The sequence below is a fragment of the Cyprinodon variegatus genome, unplaced genomic scaffold, assembly GCF_000732505.1.
Source record: "Cyprinodon variegatus isolate N-32 unplaced genomic scaffold, C_variegatus-1.0 Scaffold35, whole genome shotgun sequence".
Classification (NCBI taxonomy): domain Eukaryota; kingdom Metazoa; phylum Chordata; class Actinopteri; order Cyprinodontiformes; family Cyprinodontidae; genus Cyprinodon; species Cyprinodon variegatus.
The window spans coordinates 170,916-188,857 of NW_015150488.1; the positions used below are offsets into that span (position 1 = coordinate 170,916).

The following is a 17,942-nucleotide window of genomic DNA, read 5'->3' on the forward strand; positions in this document are numbered from 1 at the left end:
GATGACGATATTGTAAAAAAAAAAAAAAAAAAAAGAGCAAGTACCAAGGTGCTTCGTGGAAACGCAGTGGAATAGAAAGTACTATAATTGACTCTGAAATGTAGTGGAGTGAGAGTTATAAGTATCCCCTCCTCCCCAAAAATGACTCAAGTAAAGTAAATAAACAAAAAAAAAAGTACTTAAGAAATCAGGCAAATGTATTTTGTCAAATCCCACCATTGATCTTATTAAACCTTAAACACCCATCAGCCATGGAGCACAATGCATTGGAAATATCAACAGTCTGCAGGAAGACTTTGAAGCTAGCTTTGCAATTTAGACACAATAGCTGCCTAATGCTAAATGCATGAATTGTTTGTAACATTTGATGTCAGCATCGTATTCACTTCACCCCTTATGTTTAGCTTATAAGTTTCCCTTAAAACTATGTCTCCATAATTAAACATCTAATAATTAAGAAGCCCTTAATTACCATTTAAAACCTGTTATTATTACTATTTTATAAAAGGATTTTAAAAAACACCACCTCATCCTTAGCCTCACCAGTCTGTACTCAAGTTTAGCAGCTATACAACATGACGTTCTTAATATGCCATTGAACGTGGTTTAATATTAAATCAAACCATACAAAAGGTATGGACACATTTGACAGCAGATAGGCAGTGAACACAGTGGGACAAAAACAAATGTCAGATTAATTCACAGGGTCTGATAATATTGGTCATGGTTATATAGATATGGAAATCACAATAAAAAATGAGCTAATCTATGATATTTGTTAGTTTGGTTTTATATTTAGGTTTAGCAAAAGTAAGCACTTTTCAACATCTTAACTTTACAACAAAATTACCTCACCTTCTTTAGTTTACTCACCTTGATTGTATTTTTTGCAAACCAAAAGATTCCATGCAGTGCAAAAAAGGTTATTCTTTACTTAGTATTTGTAATATATGCTGGCAGACACCTGTAAAAAAACATCCTCAGTCTTTGCACTTACTGCAAGTCATACCATGACTTTAATATGGCAATATTTATGTTTATCTTCACATTTCCCTCACTTCTTAATTTGCTCAGGTTGGTTCCTTCTCAAATGTGCACCTCTGTAGAAAAAAAAACTTTAATCTATTTTTGCAACTCCAGATCAACAAAAAGTCAAGCACTTGTGCTGCAGTTTCATTTTGAAGAGAATACTTCACCTCCTGCAACAGTTTCAGCTCTTTCCTTCAGCAGACAATGACCCTACAAGGAGCGCTTGACCCAAAAACAAAACACCCAGAAGCACAGGGGTCCAATAACTGCAACAACCATCCAACTGAAGTGTCAATTTTCTGAAGGGGGATCTAGTTTTACAGCTCTTTCTAAATTAAAGTTGTAATCTGATAAAATAAAGAACAGGTCCCTCTGGCACAGCAACTAGCAACTTCTCTGTGTCTCAGAAAAATTGTGCTTTATGGCATTATGTGTTCAATGTGTCTTCACTTTCAACAAGTATTTTCCACATTAAGTTAAGCAGCACATATGAAATGAGCTTATAAAAGACCCCCACAGGTAATTAAATACTTTTTTACAATAGTTAAAGAAGTCGTAATTTTAGAAATAAGAAGGGCTGAATTGTGGAATAAATCAAATGTGTCTGCATGTTGCTGTTTTTAGATCTGGTTTTTAAGTGGGCAGAAAAGTAACAGGAAAAAGCAGAGAACAAACTACAGAACAGCTGCGTCAAGAAAAGATGACATCTCAGCAAACTGACTCATTTCCACCTGGTTGGTGCTCTTTCCTCTCAGAGTGTGCCAAAACAAATGCATACTTAGTCAGACCTGCATCGGTATTCCAAAACATAAAACTAATACTGTGATGTATATTTAGGAGGCTTTTACACAGACCGATGATCAATCAAGCATTTTTTGTTCAATTTGTTTCCTTACCATAGACTTGGTGAAAGGTCTGACCAGAGTAAAGAGAAAGGTCATCAGCCACCAGCTCCTATGGATGGAGGTATACATCATGTTCCCAGGATGCAATGCATTGGAGGTCACACCATGAGGAGAGAGACGTCGGTGGAGCTCGTTGCTGAATAGGATGTTGCAGAGTTTAGCGCGGTTGTAAGCCAGCATGGACCAGTACTCCTTCTTTGGAGGGGAGAGCAGGGCCAGGTCCACCTTTCCACTTGAGTCTAACAGGTCCGTGAACCTGAAAGACAGTTCACAGGAGCCGCGTGAGTCAGTCTCTGAAGGTTTTCTGAGGGCAGATGTGTGACGCTGACTGCATACAAATCAAAGAGGTGACATGATGTTCTTTAATTGCTTGCGACAGAGCTGTTAAACTCCAGATGTTTGACAAGGCTCCTTAAACATCAGACTACTCATGTTATTATGCACCACATCACGATATTTGAACACAAGAAAACTACACTGTGTGTGTGAGTGTATGTGTGTACTTGAGAATGGGCGATTGGAACCAGAGGAACACACTCTACATATTAATCCAGTCATTAGAAAACAACCAATCAAAATGTCACCTGGGTTCCTTGTTGTGATTTTACAAGCTTGCTGCCTCTTGTTTACTGTCGCCTTCCGCAACATCCTTGCTTGGCTAAATTACAACATCTGCAGGCTTTTCATTTCATGTGCAGCAACTTCATAACTACTTTAGCAAGTCGAGGTTGGTAAATCAATTGCCTGAACACAGGCCGTTTGAGTTTTTTCCTCACTGTTTGTTTAGATGATAAACCGAAATAAATGTCTCTAGTAAAATCAAAATGAGGGTTTTTTTCAATCAGTTTGTTTCCTTGGGAGGTAAGGCAAAAACTGTTTAGCTATCAATAATTTATCTAGTGTAAATAAAAGTACAACACCGTAATAATGAAAGTGTTTTTTCTAAATAAACCACCATTTTTGAGCCAGAATAAGAAGAGGCAAGTTTGGAAAGATACAACAGAATTTAGAAAAAGGGGGGAGAAAACATGATAGAGAAACACCTTCCTGTATGGGAGAACTGCATGAAACAATTGTGACTTCTGTGTTGATATACAGGAATTAACTGTTTCTGTACATTTATTTCAAAGCTAAAGAGCATGAAAAAATAAATACTGTCTCATTTATATAGTTTTAGTGCTCTGAACACCTATAAACAGGTCTGAGGGGACTAAATGCCCAATCTTTGATGTAAAGAATGTTCTTTTTGTTTTTTTAACAAACATGGAGCCACTGCAGAAATTTCAGAAATGGTGACATGATCAGTTTTCTTTTCAATAGACGGGACTCTTGCAGTAGGATTCTCAATGAGCTGCTGCCTAATAATAGTAATAATAACACTAATTGAACTTTATTGATCTTACATTGGAGAAATTTGCCTAGCCCATCCCCTTGGGGAGCAGTGGGCTGCCATTGTGTGGCGCCCAGGGAGCAGTGTGGGGTTAGGGGGGTCTTTGCTCAGGGACCCAGAGTAGCAGTCTGTTGGAGTTGGGCTTGAGCTCAGAACCTCTGGATTCCCGGCGCAATGCCCTAACCACTAGGCCGCCACTTTCCTTAATTGCCTGATTGATTTAAAATATTAAGAATAAGAGCATGCACTATTCTTTTTTTTTTTTTTTAGAAAAACCCCTTAAAGGCATAGTGGAGGATGTTCTTTTTCTGGTTTGATCATCAAAATAAGTGGTCTTCCTAATAGTCAATTATTCTGGTGACACTACTACATCAAATTTAATTCAGACTGTACGCAAAAGGTTTTAGCATAATGACATTTTTGCATTTATTTAATTGATTTAATTCTGTCCTTGATGGACAGACCAAGGGGGGACTGACTGTCCTCTTGAACTTTCTCCATTTTCATACATTTCAGCAAACGGTTGTAGTCTTCTCACCAAGGTGCTTGCTTTTTCCAGTAGCCCGTTCCAGCCTTGTTTAGGTCTGCTATATAATGATGTTCTTAAACAGCTCTCTGGTCTCTGGAGAGGTTGCAGTTTGCCTAATTGGTGTGTTGGACAGGTGTCTTTTATACAGATAACATGTTGCTAAACTGTTAACGTTATAAATTACAGGGCGTGCATTGGTGGTGTATTGGTTAGCATGCACGACCCATAATATAGGGTCAATCTTTGAAATTAGTTAGATTGAACAAACTATTCAGAATCACCAGAAATTGTTCCCTTTAATGTCGTCTTTCTTCAGCCTTAAACATATTCACCACTGAACTACTCATGGGAGTTTTTCAAAGTAAATCAAGAACTAAGGTGCTTGAACAACTTTATCTCATTTGCTGCCTGTGCTCATAACCTTCACACTAGGCAAACTGTGTAAAACAAGCAGAATGTTGATATTTACCTAAAACTTCAACCAATTTAAGTATTACAAAAAATGTCCAGAGAACTACCAGAGGTAGTTTTATTATTTTGAGAAAATTGAAGGTAAAAACACACCCTGTATATAGCCAGAGTAAGCCTCAATGGTAAAACCTGATAAACCAACCATCCATTACTTGAAAGTCCATCTGTCCCAATCTTGTCTCATACTGGCCAGGAATTTACCAGAATGCAAGAAGCTTAAGGAACACAATATGCTACCAGGTCAGGGGTCGTACACTATCCATGAGGGAAAGCTAAATGAATGAAGGAGAATCCAGTGGACAGTGTAAATAACACAAACAAAAAAAGGGAACAACTTCAGTCGATCCAATATAGGTCTGGAATGAGGTGTACAGGAGAGAAGATGTTATATGAGATATTGTCTAAATGTCTCCTTCTTCTGGTCTGTCAGTGTGTAACCGACTCCCTCTGGTCCTGCTTAAGCCCCCTTTGAAGGAGTTAACTCCCCCAAACACATGATATGTGTTAGAAAAGCAGAAACAGGAAAACAGTATTTTACCATGTCTGTCCTGACTTTAGAAATGCATCATCCACACTTATTGGTGCCCAGCATGAAACGTAAAAAAGCTCTAAAGAAAATCACTTTTAATGGAAGGTATTTAAAATACTTTTTTTTTTTTTGATTTATTCAGTGGCCAGCCAAAATAACATTTATTAAATTTGTTTAAAAAGGGGGGGACCTCCATTGTCAAAACTAAGCAGTACTCCTTTTATTTCAATTAATTTCAGCTTATTGATATAGCACTCATTCACAACACATTATCTCAAGATACTTTACTGAGACAATTCAAATAAATCATACAAATAGACTGATAGATCAAATAGACTAGATAGATCAAAGTTTCTATCTAAGGAAATTAGCTGATTGCATCAAGTAACTGACTTTTAGGATGAGCGTGTGGCTACAGCAGATTAATTTTTATTTTGTCATCCACTCTGCAGCAATCCATCACAACAAGCATGCAGGGACATTGGAAAGGAAAAGCTCATTTTAACAGGAAGAAACCCCCAGCAGAACCAGGCTAAGTATGAGTGGTATTCTACCAAAGATGGCTGGGGGTTCAAATAGAAGAAGCAGAAAAAAGGAACACTGAAGCAGTGATCTATAAATACTTGCTGTGTTAGAACAGGTATTGGTAAACTAGCTCCATGGGTGAATTTGTATGTTTTCCTCAAACTGGCTTCATTTTTAACATACTAAAAATCATCCATGCTAGGTTTACATGAGACACCTTGCTTAGTGAGCATTCAGAACTAGTCAGAGCAGCCCAACATGAAAATCAAACAATCCACAGATGAGAAGGAACTTACACCAAAGGAAAACCAAATCTGGAGCAATTTGTTGCCAGTGCTGCAGGATATACAGTACATAGATAGGTCTTTATGGTGACTCTGCCTTCTCTTTTTTAACACCGTCTTTGGTTCAGAGCAGGTTCGTCTTTGGGTCTCAGTCTTCTTCAACTTGATTTCTTCACAGGATGTAACCTCAATGACGTCAGGTTTGTCAGATAATAGAGGATCGAGCTGGTAAGAACAGAAACCAAACTGGGAGAGCGTCTCAAAGCAGCAGGAACAGAGCTTTACACCCGTCGCCCTCTAAGTTCTTTACATGGTTGGATTAATGGGATCTTTGGATTAAACAGTGTCATTCAGTTCACCCACATTTTGTTAAAGAGGTCATTGCCTGGAAACTAAAACTAAACTAAAAATGCATGCAATGGTGTAATTTCCTTAATTAACCCTTCTCTGTAGACCACATTGAGATTAAATGTTTCGAATCAGTGCTATATAAATAAACGAAACCGAAATGAATTAAAATATCAAATTAGATCTGTTCAGAGTTTTAATGTAAGATTAAACTATTACTAAATATTATAATAGATAGATAGATATAGATAAATATACATACAGATATTTTGATTTTGACACCAGTCTTCATCAGAACTTTTTTTCTCATGGGATGTCTGACCTCAAGAGTTGTAGGAGGGCTCTATGAGGACTTCCAGGACTTGTGCACTTGCATACTTCCGGAAGATTAAATATCCTGGCAGTGAATGAACAAGTGTCTCTGATCTTGAGAAATATGCTAAGACCTTAAATCAAACAGACTGTGCGGACTCCCATAGCATTTGAGCACCGCAGCATCAAATCTTGTCACGTGCAAGACTTCAATCAAACAAATGGTGGCAGGGCTCCATCATGATTTGCTTTTTGTGACTTTTCTTTGTGTTTTTTTTTTTTTTTCCGCAGATATCAAATTCTTGCCCCTACCGTTTCATGCTTTATGAAACAATAGTTATATGATAGCTCTTGTAATAGATCTGCTAGAAAAACTGTATGTTTCTCAGATACTCAGGTCACTCTGCAGAGCTCCAATCAATCACAGCTGGTCCATCTGACTGACTGAAACCAGAATCGATGCTGCAAACGGAAAGAGAGTGGCTCTGAAACATGGCTTAGGGCTCAGGCTGACCGATCACTGCAAGACATCACACTCGTCCACTGCAGAGTTGTGGAGTGGAGTTGTTTAACAACAATAGAAGAGGAGAAAGAAAAGAGAAAGAGAGCAAGTCAGGGGGTCAGACAGAAAGGAACAGATGCTTGATCAAAGTAAATTTTAGCTGATAAGTCCATCCATCAAGCTGATGATACGTTTGATTCATAGTGACAGCATGGGGAAGGAAATGAGTTTCAGTGAGTGAGGCCGTCATGTTTGACAATACACAGTAAGTCTTATCTGTCAAATCTGTCCTGAAAACTAGCCACTGTGGCGGCTGGAACGGCGAAAGCTGAGCTGAAGGGCTGACAATTAGACGGGGTAGTTTAGGAAGATTACTACTTTAACTTTATCCATGACACTTTTCTTCAGTTTCACTGTGAATGCTGGAAATATAGTTAAATTCAGCAAGGGTAATGTTTATTTTCCTGCATATATCACATGTTTTCCTGCTGTATTGCACGTAATTTTAATCATTAAAAGCCTTTGGTTGGCTACAGTTATCTAAATCAAGCATGTTAAAGCAGCAAACCTTTAAAACATGTAGGGTGGTATCGGACAAGGGCTGAAAAACACTGCCTTAAGTCATAATCTGTAATATTGGTAAACTAATAGACTTAAATTGTGTATTCTTTCAGCTTGATTTTCCTAAATAATAATCCTAATCTGTCATGAGGTTGAGGGATAATGCTGCGTTCAGACCAAACGCTTTTGAAGATCTGCTGCTTTTTGATGGGTTTTAAACGTTGCCGCATGTTTCGCAAGTCCAAACTGGCCGACGCTGGAGATAGAAAATTTAAACTTTTGCAGTTTAGTGCAGCACATAAACCAATCAGAGACTTTCTGCATCCATGCCATGATCTCATAATCTGAGCTGTCAACCAAAAACAACCTAAAAGGTAAAGCAGAATATGTATAAAGGGGGTTAGACTCCACAAGGCTTATCTGAAAAGTCAGAAGAATTTATTTTTTTTTATGTTCAGAAACAATTAGAGTGCTTTGTTCATTAGTACTATTTCATTACTCAACTGTGGGAAACCAGTTTAAAATTAATACCTACATTACCTTAAAATGTAAAAACCTTCCAGCAAAAAATATTCAATTTAATATCCTTATACAAAAAAAAAAAGAAAACACATACATCCTCTCCTCCCTGCCCGATTTCAGACTGATTTAAATTTTCTAATGCTTGTTTTTAAAGCCCTTCATGATCTTGCTGCGTTATATTTAACTGAGATGTTGGTCTTACATCGCCCAAGCAGAGCTCTCTGGTCTTCTGATCAAATGGTTCTGAACGTTTCCACATCCCGTTATAAACAGCAGGGCGATCGTTCCTTTGTGTTTACGGTTCCCGAAACTGTGGAATAGCCTGCCACTAGGTCTGCGTGTTCTCACATATATGCCACTTTTAAAGTCCAGATTAAAGACTAATTTGAGCGTACCTGTGTGACTCCGAGGAAACAACTACAACCCTGGCAGGAGCTGAGCGACGCAGGACGTCCTGGAGACACTGGACGAGGAGGAAGTGACCAAGATGGCAGATCTGGAAGGTGGACTCAAGGCCATCTTCTGTCAAACTCCAGGGCTGAGTGCACACAGCAGCATTACACACCAGAATATGCAAAGGTCTGTAGCAAAGAAGAAGAGAAAATATATTGCAATGGTTAATTTCAAAGTGAAGCAAATAGAGTGTAAATATCAACATTAACTCAAATAAAAATCCAGTTATGCTTATACAGAATTCAAAAGGACTTCTCTTGATACTTCTCAGCCAAAAGGTGTATTTGGTCAGAATAATCTCACTAATTTGGCCGTCCCCAATGAACGGTGAGGAAATAAAGGCATTGGCTGTGCCTTTAATTCTGCTCAATGTTTGGATCGTTGCTGATGATCCACACAAATCCCTAACGATACCATGTCAGTTGGTCTGCACCAATGTCAAACTTCTGTTTTGTTTTTTTATTTGATATAAATATTTACAAGAAATATTTTTCTTATATACAGAAATCCCCATAAAATAAAAACAGTGAAGCTGTTTTGTTTTTTGGGCTCGAGACAAATAAAAAAAAAAAAAACAGTTTCAGTGGTTTAGTTGCCTTTGTCCACTAGAGCTATCTGTTGTCGCAGTGACATGAATTGTGTTGTGCCTTCATTCCTCATCCTGTGTTTGTCTCCTCCGTGGAAGTCAAGAGAAAAAACAAGATCATCAAAAACAGAGTAAAAAGCTCTTTAATGGGAGATACTGTTTTGTTTGGCTGGCAAAAATCTGCCCTTCACTTTCAGAGATCTCACCCACCCTTTTCTGTGTGGTAAAATCTTTGAAGAAAGATAGAGTGATCACTTCATCCATTTTCTGTGTGAACAATGACCGGCTTAACATCCACTTTTTTTTAGAAAGCTATTTTTGTTAATAAAACATAAAGGAGAAGGTCCTGCTATTATGAGGATTTGAGTTTTAGAGAGGTGTGGCTTCAAAACTTTTTTTTTTGTTTCAGTAAGGGTAATTTATATAAATCTGCCTTTAAATAAAATAATAATGCTAGTAGGGGTGCACTCATTTCATATTTTTAAGATTTTTAGAGGTCTGGGCTGAGAAAATGTAATTTCCCCTTTAAAGTAGCTTTATCGGTCTGCGTGGAGCTTCATCATCAATGATGAAACGATACAGAGGTTTCTAGTGAGTCTCCCCATGGCTACACAATTATAGCAGATACTGACTCCAGCTGGCTGGGATCCAACAGCAGCAGCTAACAGAAACACAATCTTAGATCATTTAAACACACTTGAGATGGAAGTTAAGTGTTTTACCACAAGCTTTGCCTAGTTGCCGTGAGAAACCAGATCCACCAGCACATCGACTGGGAAGGCTGAGCAGATAAAACCATTTGCTCCCTGAAGTCTTATATTAAAAGCAGCTGGTTTTACTCAGTAGACCAAGTTAGATTTACGTTGAGTTGCCAGCAGGTCCGCCTTCTCACGTGGCAGAGAAAGCGGATTGCTGGATTGGTCAAGGTAGTGTGAGATCCTTGTCGGTGACAGTGATGCTCCAGTGAGCTCAAAAGGCAAAGTAACACAGGCGAACAATCCAAACACACCCCACCAATTTTTAATTTCTTCCATTAGAATTAATTATGAGGCCGAAGGCAATTTGTGTACCCTGTGTTTAAGACTGCCTACTGGATTAATTAAAAACTGGATGCTGGAAAATTAATGTGTGAATTGTTATGCCTTTCTATAATGAGCCATCCCATGCTATTACATACTATACTGTACGATCACCTTCAGGCCTCTGAACACACTAGGTTCATTAAAGAGCACAAACCTAGGAACAAGTCAACTTAGAGAATGCCGACCTCAGCACATATTCAACATACCAGCAGTGGGACATTTAGGCTTTGACCTAAAATAAAAGGTAAAGAAGTCTAACTACATTGCTTTGAGGAAAAAAACCAAATGTAAATTCAGAAGCCTGAAAAAGTATTTACACCCAATGAACATTTTTACATTTTATTAGATTACAAGAGAAATGTTTGCTGCATTTTTTACTGGGATTTTATCTGAAATAAAAACACAAACAAGAGCCCAACTGTAATGGAGGAGACCCTAGAAAAGGTTTTCAGGACATTTCCCAACAGATGCCACACTCTAAAATGCATGGCATCAATTACCATTCAAATCCCCAGAGCCCATACCAGACATATTCTACTATATATATATATATATATATATATATATATATATATATATATATATATATATATATATATATATATATATATATATATATATATATATATAAAAAACATTTTTACTTCAGTATCTCTACTGGGGCAATTTCATGCACCAGGTGGGTGCACATGACTTGCTGACGCAAGTATGACTGGTACCTTATATATCAGTGAGTTACACTGGTGGAATGAACAATGTCCAATATTTACTTTTAAGCTAATAGTGGTCAATACCAATAATATATATAGCTTTGGCTGAAAATAGTAACGAACTAATTAATGACAAAAAAAAAAACTGAACAAAAGTAGGCTTTCTTTTTTTCCAGCTGAAATTTCATATACGTTTTACAACAGAGTAAGACTGATACAAATAGTAATATTTCTAGATCTAATTTTCTTGTTATTATGTTTGAAAATATGCATGATTTTCTACTCAATGTTGTTACAAACATTAAAATCCCATTGAGAAAACACTTTAAAAAATACAATAAATATTTTTGTTAGTTCAAAAATTATAAGTATTTGTTTTTTAAAAGATAATTTTCATCTCCAATTAGGAAATTACTTAGCTGAACTGAAGGTAAAATAGCTTTTTTGGAAAGTAAAGCCTACAGACTTCTTATCTAAGCTATTCAGTTATAATTCTGAGTATGCTCCCCTCTGAACCAGTCCTAAATAAATTCATCCAAGACTATGCTCTATTTACCTCCTCAGTCTTTCCATTAAATGCTTCCTTGTTCCTGCTGAAAAACGCACCCCCACAGCTTAATAAAGCTACCAACTTGTTTCACCATTCCAAATTGTTTAATGGAGATTGGAAATTTTCAACCACAAATTGATTTGGTACTCAGCTAAAATATCAGTATTTTTTCAAATTTGACCAGAGCAACTCTAGGTTTGCTGTGTCCATTACATGGTATAGACATAGAGTTAAACGCTTGATAAGTTTGTATTTTTGATTGATGTAGTGTACAGTTCCCCATAACATGTTTAAAGCCAGTGATGTTTGTTAAACAATTAGTAGAATTTATACTGTGGCTTGATTGTACCTGATAATTGGGTACATTCTTTTAAAAAGGCATTACAGGATAAAGAATATCTTTCAGACTTAAATAATGTCACTTTAACTACTTACACTTCTCATATTTATGTAATGCCGGGACAGAATCTAGAGACCCAATAATTTAGTCAACAAAAGCAGTAAATGTTCAAAGAATTTACTATAAAATAAGTCTGTGTTGGAGGAACAGGAACTGAAATTACTGTGGAGACAATTGGTTCCAAGGTAAGGCAGGTGGTCGATGTCCAGAGATCAGAACTATCCCACAGGGGCAGACAGGATAAGAAAGGAACAAAACAGGTTAAGATCAGAAGGTGGAAAAATGATTTCTGTAAATTCTACCCATACAAGCAGCTTTCGAGAATCTGGCAGTTACCCACTGACAGAGCAAGGAATATATACTGCAGCAGATCCTGGTAATTGGAGCTGAGACCAAATGCCAGTACAGCAAAGGGAGCAGGAAGTGATGTCATGGAACTGCACACAGGAGCCTCATGGGCAGGATTCATTAAAATTTCAGGATAGTTGGCTTAAAGGGCCAAAAATAAAATAATTACTTGCAAAAGTAATTCTTTTTTTAAAGAATTCTGAAAGCTATTTATCGTTCCTCTACTTCACAGTTAACCACTATTTTGTATTTTCATCACATATAAAATATGGAATATAATGTAATAAAAAGTAGCCTGTTGTGTTAGACAATGGCTAACATTTGAAGGGGTATAAAGAGGATAAAGTAACTGTGAAACGAAGGTGTGGCGAATTAAAGGCTCTGTTTAAAATATTGAAAATTACATTTGTTGTTTCTGGTCTGAAGGCCTCTGGCCTAGCACAGTGTGAAGTACACTATCATTGTGCAAAATAAGGGAAAACTCTTGGCTCAGTCCTCAAGTCGTTCACTAGAGGCTTCACAGTAACACCATGGGCTTGAACTCCTGACCTAAGTTTGTAACTTCTTCCTAAAGTGTTTACTCAGTCTAATCCTTTTTCTAGCCTCTCCGGAATTAAATGCTATGACCTTATTCTGCAAAGACAAAGGGGAAAAACAGTCTGTCACTCATAGGAGGTTAGAAATTTATCATAAAAACCTCACATAACCAACTTTTCTTTGGCCAGCAGAGAACCCCCCCACACACTCACACACACACACTCGCACCACTTAAATGTGGCTCAGGTGAGTCTGCTTGTAATGTAAAAGGCCTGTTAATTCAACTGCCCACCAGTTAGTCCCTCTCTCATAAGCGCAGGTCTAATGAATGTCTTTAATAGGTCTATTGCCGCATACCACAGTCCCTCTCTCCACATTAAGACTTCACAGAACACCATGCGGCGCGGTGCAATCTCTGCGCTGGTCAAACGAGGGTGTTAACTACCAGACCGGGAGACATCCGTTTATATATTTACTTTAAATAACCCCCGCGGGTGTGACCCCTGACCTCCATGGTAATGTAGGCCAGCAGGAAGAGATTGCCTGTGTGAGTAAGGCTTGAAGTAGCAGTCATTAACACTGGACTTTTTGAAAAAAAGGAACATTTGCAACACACACAAAGCACAGCCTCTTTCTGACCAATATTTCTCCCTAAGATCCAGAAATGAAAGCTTATAGAGATAGGAAAATGATCAAAGAATATGAGATGTAATCTCACTCATATGTCCAACATTTTGCAATTGCTTTTATACCCATCAAACCATATTTATGCATTTCATCAATTTATTTTATCGGGGCTATGTAATTATGTAATTGAGAAAAGAAAATGTAATGCTCCAATAAAAATCTGAAAAGCATGCATGTATTCCACTCTATTCCTCATTAAGAACAACAAAATGCTTTCTGAGGTCACCAATTTAATGTAATTTAACCTTAGTAAACCTAACCTATTCCTTTTGTTCACACATCTAAAATATTGGAATCAAGTGTTTCAATAATTTCTATGGCCACGGGTATATAAAATCAAGCACATTTTAATGCAGGCTGTTGCTACATAGATTTGTGAAATAATAGGTAACTTTCGGGCTGCTCAGTGGGAGACAGTGGCTAGCAGTGCTGCCTAGCAGCAAGAGGGTTCTGGGTTCGATTCCCAGCCTGGGGTCTTTCTGCATTGAGTTTGCATGTTCTCACTGGGAATGTGTGGGTTCTCTCCAGTTACTCAGGCTTCCTCCCACAGTCCAAAAAGATGACTGTTAGGTTAATTGGTTTCTCTAAATTCTCCTTAGGTATGAGTGTTTGTGTAAATGGTTGTTTGTCTCTATGTTGCGATAGACTGGTGACATTGACAGTTGGAGATAGGCACCAGCAACTTTTGCGACCCCGCATGGGCCGGTACCTGGTAGAAGACCAGGGGGTTTGGGATCACAAATGCGCTTCTGGAAGAATGGCCAAAAATTCCCATAAACACCCCCCTAAACCAGGTGGACAGCCTTTGCAGAAGAGATTAAGCTGTTTTAGATGTAAAGGTTGACCAACATCATCTGTACCCCTTTTGGGATCTCACTTAAGATCATAACTAATTCAAGGCAGCTAAGCGAATATTTTTTTGGCATTAATTGGTGGTTTCCAAACTTTTCTTGCTGGGCCTTCATTTATCATTGTTTTGTTTTCACCACTGGGTAAAGTGTCAATAAAAATAGTTTGTTCCCACAGTAACCTTGCAGAGCTGGGCATATGCAATTCAATTCAATTCAGTTTATTTATATAGCCCCAATTCACAACACATGTGATCTCAAGGCACTTTGCAGGGACAAGTCAACCAGATCATACAGTTAGATTGGTTAAAAATGTTCTACCTAAGGAAATTCAGCTGATAACATTGTCTCATTGATCCCTCACAAAAGCATGCTGCTGGGGCTAATTTGTCCATTCATCCATCCATCCATCCATTTTCCATCATGCTTATCCCTGGTGATGAGGGCTGTCAATGGGCGAGAGGCAGAGTACACCCTGGACAGGTCGCCAGTCCATCGCAGGGCAACACAGAGACAAACAGGACAAAGAACCATTCACACACACACACTCACACCTAAGGAGAAATTAGAAAAAATGTTTTCAGCCAGGGTACCCGGAGAGAGCCCACGCATGCACAGGGAGAACATGCAAACTCCTTGTAGAAAGATTCCGGGCTGGGAATCGAACCAGAACCTTATTGCTGCTGTCCCACTGTACAGCCATATTATTTTGTAAAACAATAAAATTGATGGATAATTATGTAACCTTTACCTTACAATTAATCACGCACCACTGTGTTGGACTATCACAGGGCTTTTTCCATTCAAGTCCTCAAGGTCCATCATCCAGCACCCCTTAGATTAGTCTCTATACATCTATGCACCTAAACACAATGGCTAAATTACCTCTTCAGTGTAAAGTTAGGTTCTACAGAGTCCTGCTAATGAGCTGATTATTTGATTCAGATGTGATGAAGCCGAGACTCATCTAAAAGAAGCAAAAAACCAGACCTGGAGGACTGGAACTAAATACCTCTGGTTTATTACTTACAGTCTTGTAGAAAACTAATTTCAAGCTTCAGTTTATACAGATCAAAATTAAAAGAAGTTTAAGGAGTATGAAGACTTTTTCAAAGTAACTTGCTTTAGATTAAAACTAAACAAATGCAGGAAAAAATGCAGGTAAGAACAAAGGTAGATTACAAGCTGCTCAGCAGAAATTGTATTAAGAGTTTATGTCAGCGGCGTCCTCCATCAATTACATCCCAATGAAATCGCACTGCATTCGACAATATCGATATCCAGGTAATTTCATTTCAAAGGACAGGCAATTAAAGCAGAATTGGGGTCAATAGAACACAGAGCAGCGTGAAAACCACCGACTGGAAAACTTAAAAGCGAGAGAGTGAGAAACTGGGCAACAAAAAGAAAAAGTCTCTGATTACATTTCACCTGTCAGTGACACACTGCAGGAGCATTATAGTGCACTTTGTGCCTGTGTATGAACAGTGCGGGTGGAATTGTCTGATTGGACCCGTGCATGTATGCACAGGCATGTGGCCACTGTGTTTGCGGCTCCACCGTGTGTTATGCCTGAAGATATACGTGTGGTAATAGAGTGGTGGTAGAGTCAGACAGCTGCCCAGTGCCATTCACAGCTCAGAGCTCCCAGCCTCCACTCTGCTCTGTTCGGCTTCTGATGAGAATTAATGTACTCTGACATCCCCTGGGAGTCCCCCACTACCCACCTCCACTCCAACAGCACGCTAATGAAGAAATACAACCTTGCCAAAATACTGAGGTAAAGAGAGACTGAAAGACAACATGAGAGAGAAACAGAACGAGAGAAAATAGGCAGCAGACAGATAAATTGTAAACAGTGCATCTGAAAACACAGAAACAAATATAGGATTTTAATTGTGATAAGGAGTTACAAATACATGTGTGGAAAAAGCTAGAATAAAAACTATAGGAGATTGAAGAAGGAAGCAGCGAGGTCTAGCCGTGACCTAAGATGCGTGTCCTGGACGGCCATACCCAGCCCCAGGGCTGCTACGGGCGACGGCTGCCCTGCCTCTCCCCAAGGGGCTCCCTTGACACCATCTTCTCATGCACACAAACACACACTATTCTGTCCTACAGAGACCTGCAGGTGGATGAGCAGCACAGACAACTGTATTCATGACCCCAAAATAGCAACTGAACGCCCGGGTACCGGATGCGAGAGGCGAAGCGTAAAAGCTGACCATGACAAAATGAGCGATGGAAAGCGTTCGGCCAATGTCAAGTAATCTGACACAAATACACCCACTCACTCTTGGGGTTATGTCCATATGGTGTTTATCAGTAGAGTTGAGGATGTCACTTAAGTATGCTGCATTTAGATAGACTGTTTATGTCCCTTATACACAGAAGAAGACACTTTTTACCCTTAAGTCCAAAACTATGAGGAGATTTTTATATCTAAACTGCTGCCTCACACTGCAGCCCAACCGGCAGGAACTATCATAGCAGTTTCTGTCTAAACCCTCAGAAAAGAACCACAAAAGGCCCACAGTCCAAATGTCCTTAAAAGCTATAGCTTTTTTCCCCCCGAAAAGTACTAACACTCCTTTTACTTTCTTAAATTCTATGAAATAAAAAATTAATATGTGCATTACAAGTTTATGACACACTAAAAAAAGCAACTTATAAACATGTAGTTGAAGGAAAATCCATTGTTTCTAAAGTTTTTCTATGACTTAAAATCAGAAAAGTATGACATGCACTATTGAGCTCCTTTATCCTGATTCCCCTAAATAATATTCAGTGCAAACCAACTCCCTTCAGAGGTCATTCATTTTGCAAATTGAGTCCCTCAGACTTTCTTAAAGTTCAGAATGCCAGCTTCATACAGATATTGGGATAGTTTATACTCACAGCTTCTTGGCCTTGAAAGATTCTGCAAATTCCCTGACGCTGCGAAGAGAAGCCAGGTTACACATCATGGCTTCTACTCTTGCTTTGTGCTGTTGAGAGACAATAAATAAATAAATAAATAAATAAATAAATAAATAAATAAATAAATAAATAAATAAATAAATAAATAATCATTGCAAAATAAAAGAGAAAGAAGGAAATATAAAAATGTTTTTCTCCTCCAAACAACCATTAAAAAGCTTATAAGAAAAAGACGACCAAACCATCATTCTGTTTATCAATTTAGCTAATTAAAATTTAAATATGTTAAATTCTGAGTGCTTGAATATCCAATCTGGCAGCCTTTGCTGCAGGTTTGAAAGAATAAAATAAACTTTGATTGTGTCTTTTAAGGCAAATAATGATATAAATAAAAACAATAAAATACAGCCTGGTCTCTCTCTTTTATGACCCTTTTACAAAGCAGCACATTTGCGGTGTGTAATTAGAATATTGAATATACTGCAGTTAAGTGTTGATGTTTTTTAAGTAACTAAGTAGCTTGTTTTTTTGAAGACCAAAGCAGCTTTTTCACTAACTGATAAAATCTCAGAGTGTAAACACATTAAATATGGAGTTCCACAGGGCTCAGAGTTGGGATTTAAATGTTTAACCATGAAATGTTTTTTAAAAATGTCTAGAAAAATGCAATGTAATCTGTTTTAGATGAAAAATATATTTTTGTGTTATTTTTTTTTTTTAATTATGCAGAAAAAGATGATCAAACGAAAGTAGTGACTGGTGAAGATTTCATTGGAGCAATACGTGTAGTTACCATTTAACACAAAGTTTTGAATGCTTGTTTAATTGGAATTGTCAGAGTTATTTTGTGGGTTTTTTCTGTGTTTTTTGTCTAGAATTTGTGTAAAATATAACTAATTCAAACCCTCGGAATCT

At 38.0% G+C, this 17,942-nt stretch overlaps 1 protein-coding gene across 1 annotated transcript in view; it reads right to left on the reverse strand.

Moving 5' to 3' along the window:
* wwox (WW domain containing oxidoreductase) overlaps positions 1–17,942 on the reverse strand; it is a 187,231-nt gene that overhangs the window by 112,081 nt on the left and 57,208 nt on the right. The window contains exons 6-8 of the mRNA XM_015404004.1: positions 17,007–17,095; positions 8,303–8,488; positions 1,926–2,190 (exon numbers count right to left, since the gene is read on the reverse strand). Of these exons, the coding sequence (XP_015259490.1) occupies positions 1,926–2,190; positions 8,303–8,488; positions 17,007–17,095 (540 nt within the window). The remainder of the gene's footprint in view (positions 1–1,925; positions 2,191–8,302; positions 8,489–17,006; positions 17,096–17,942) is intronic.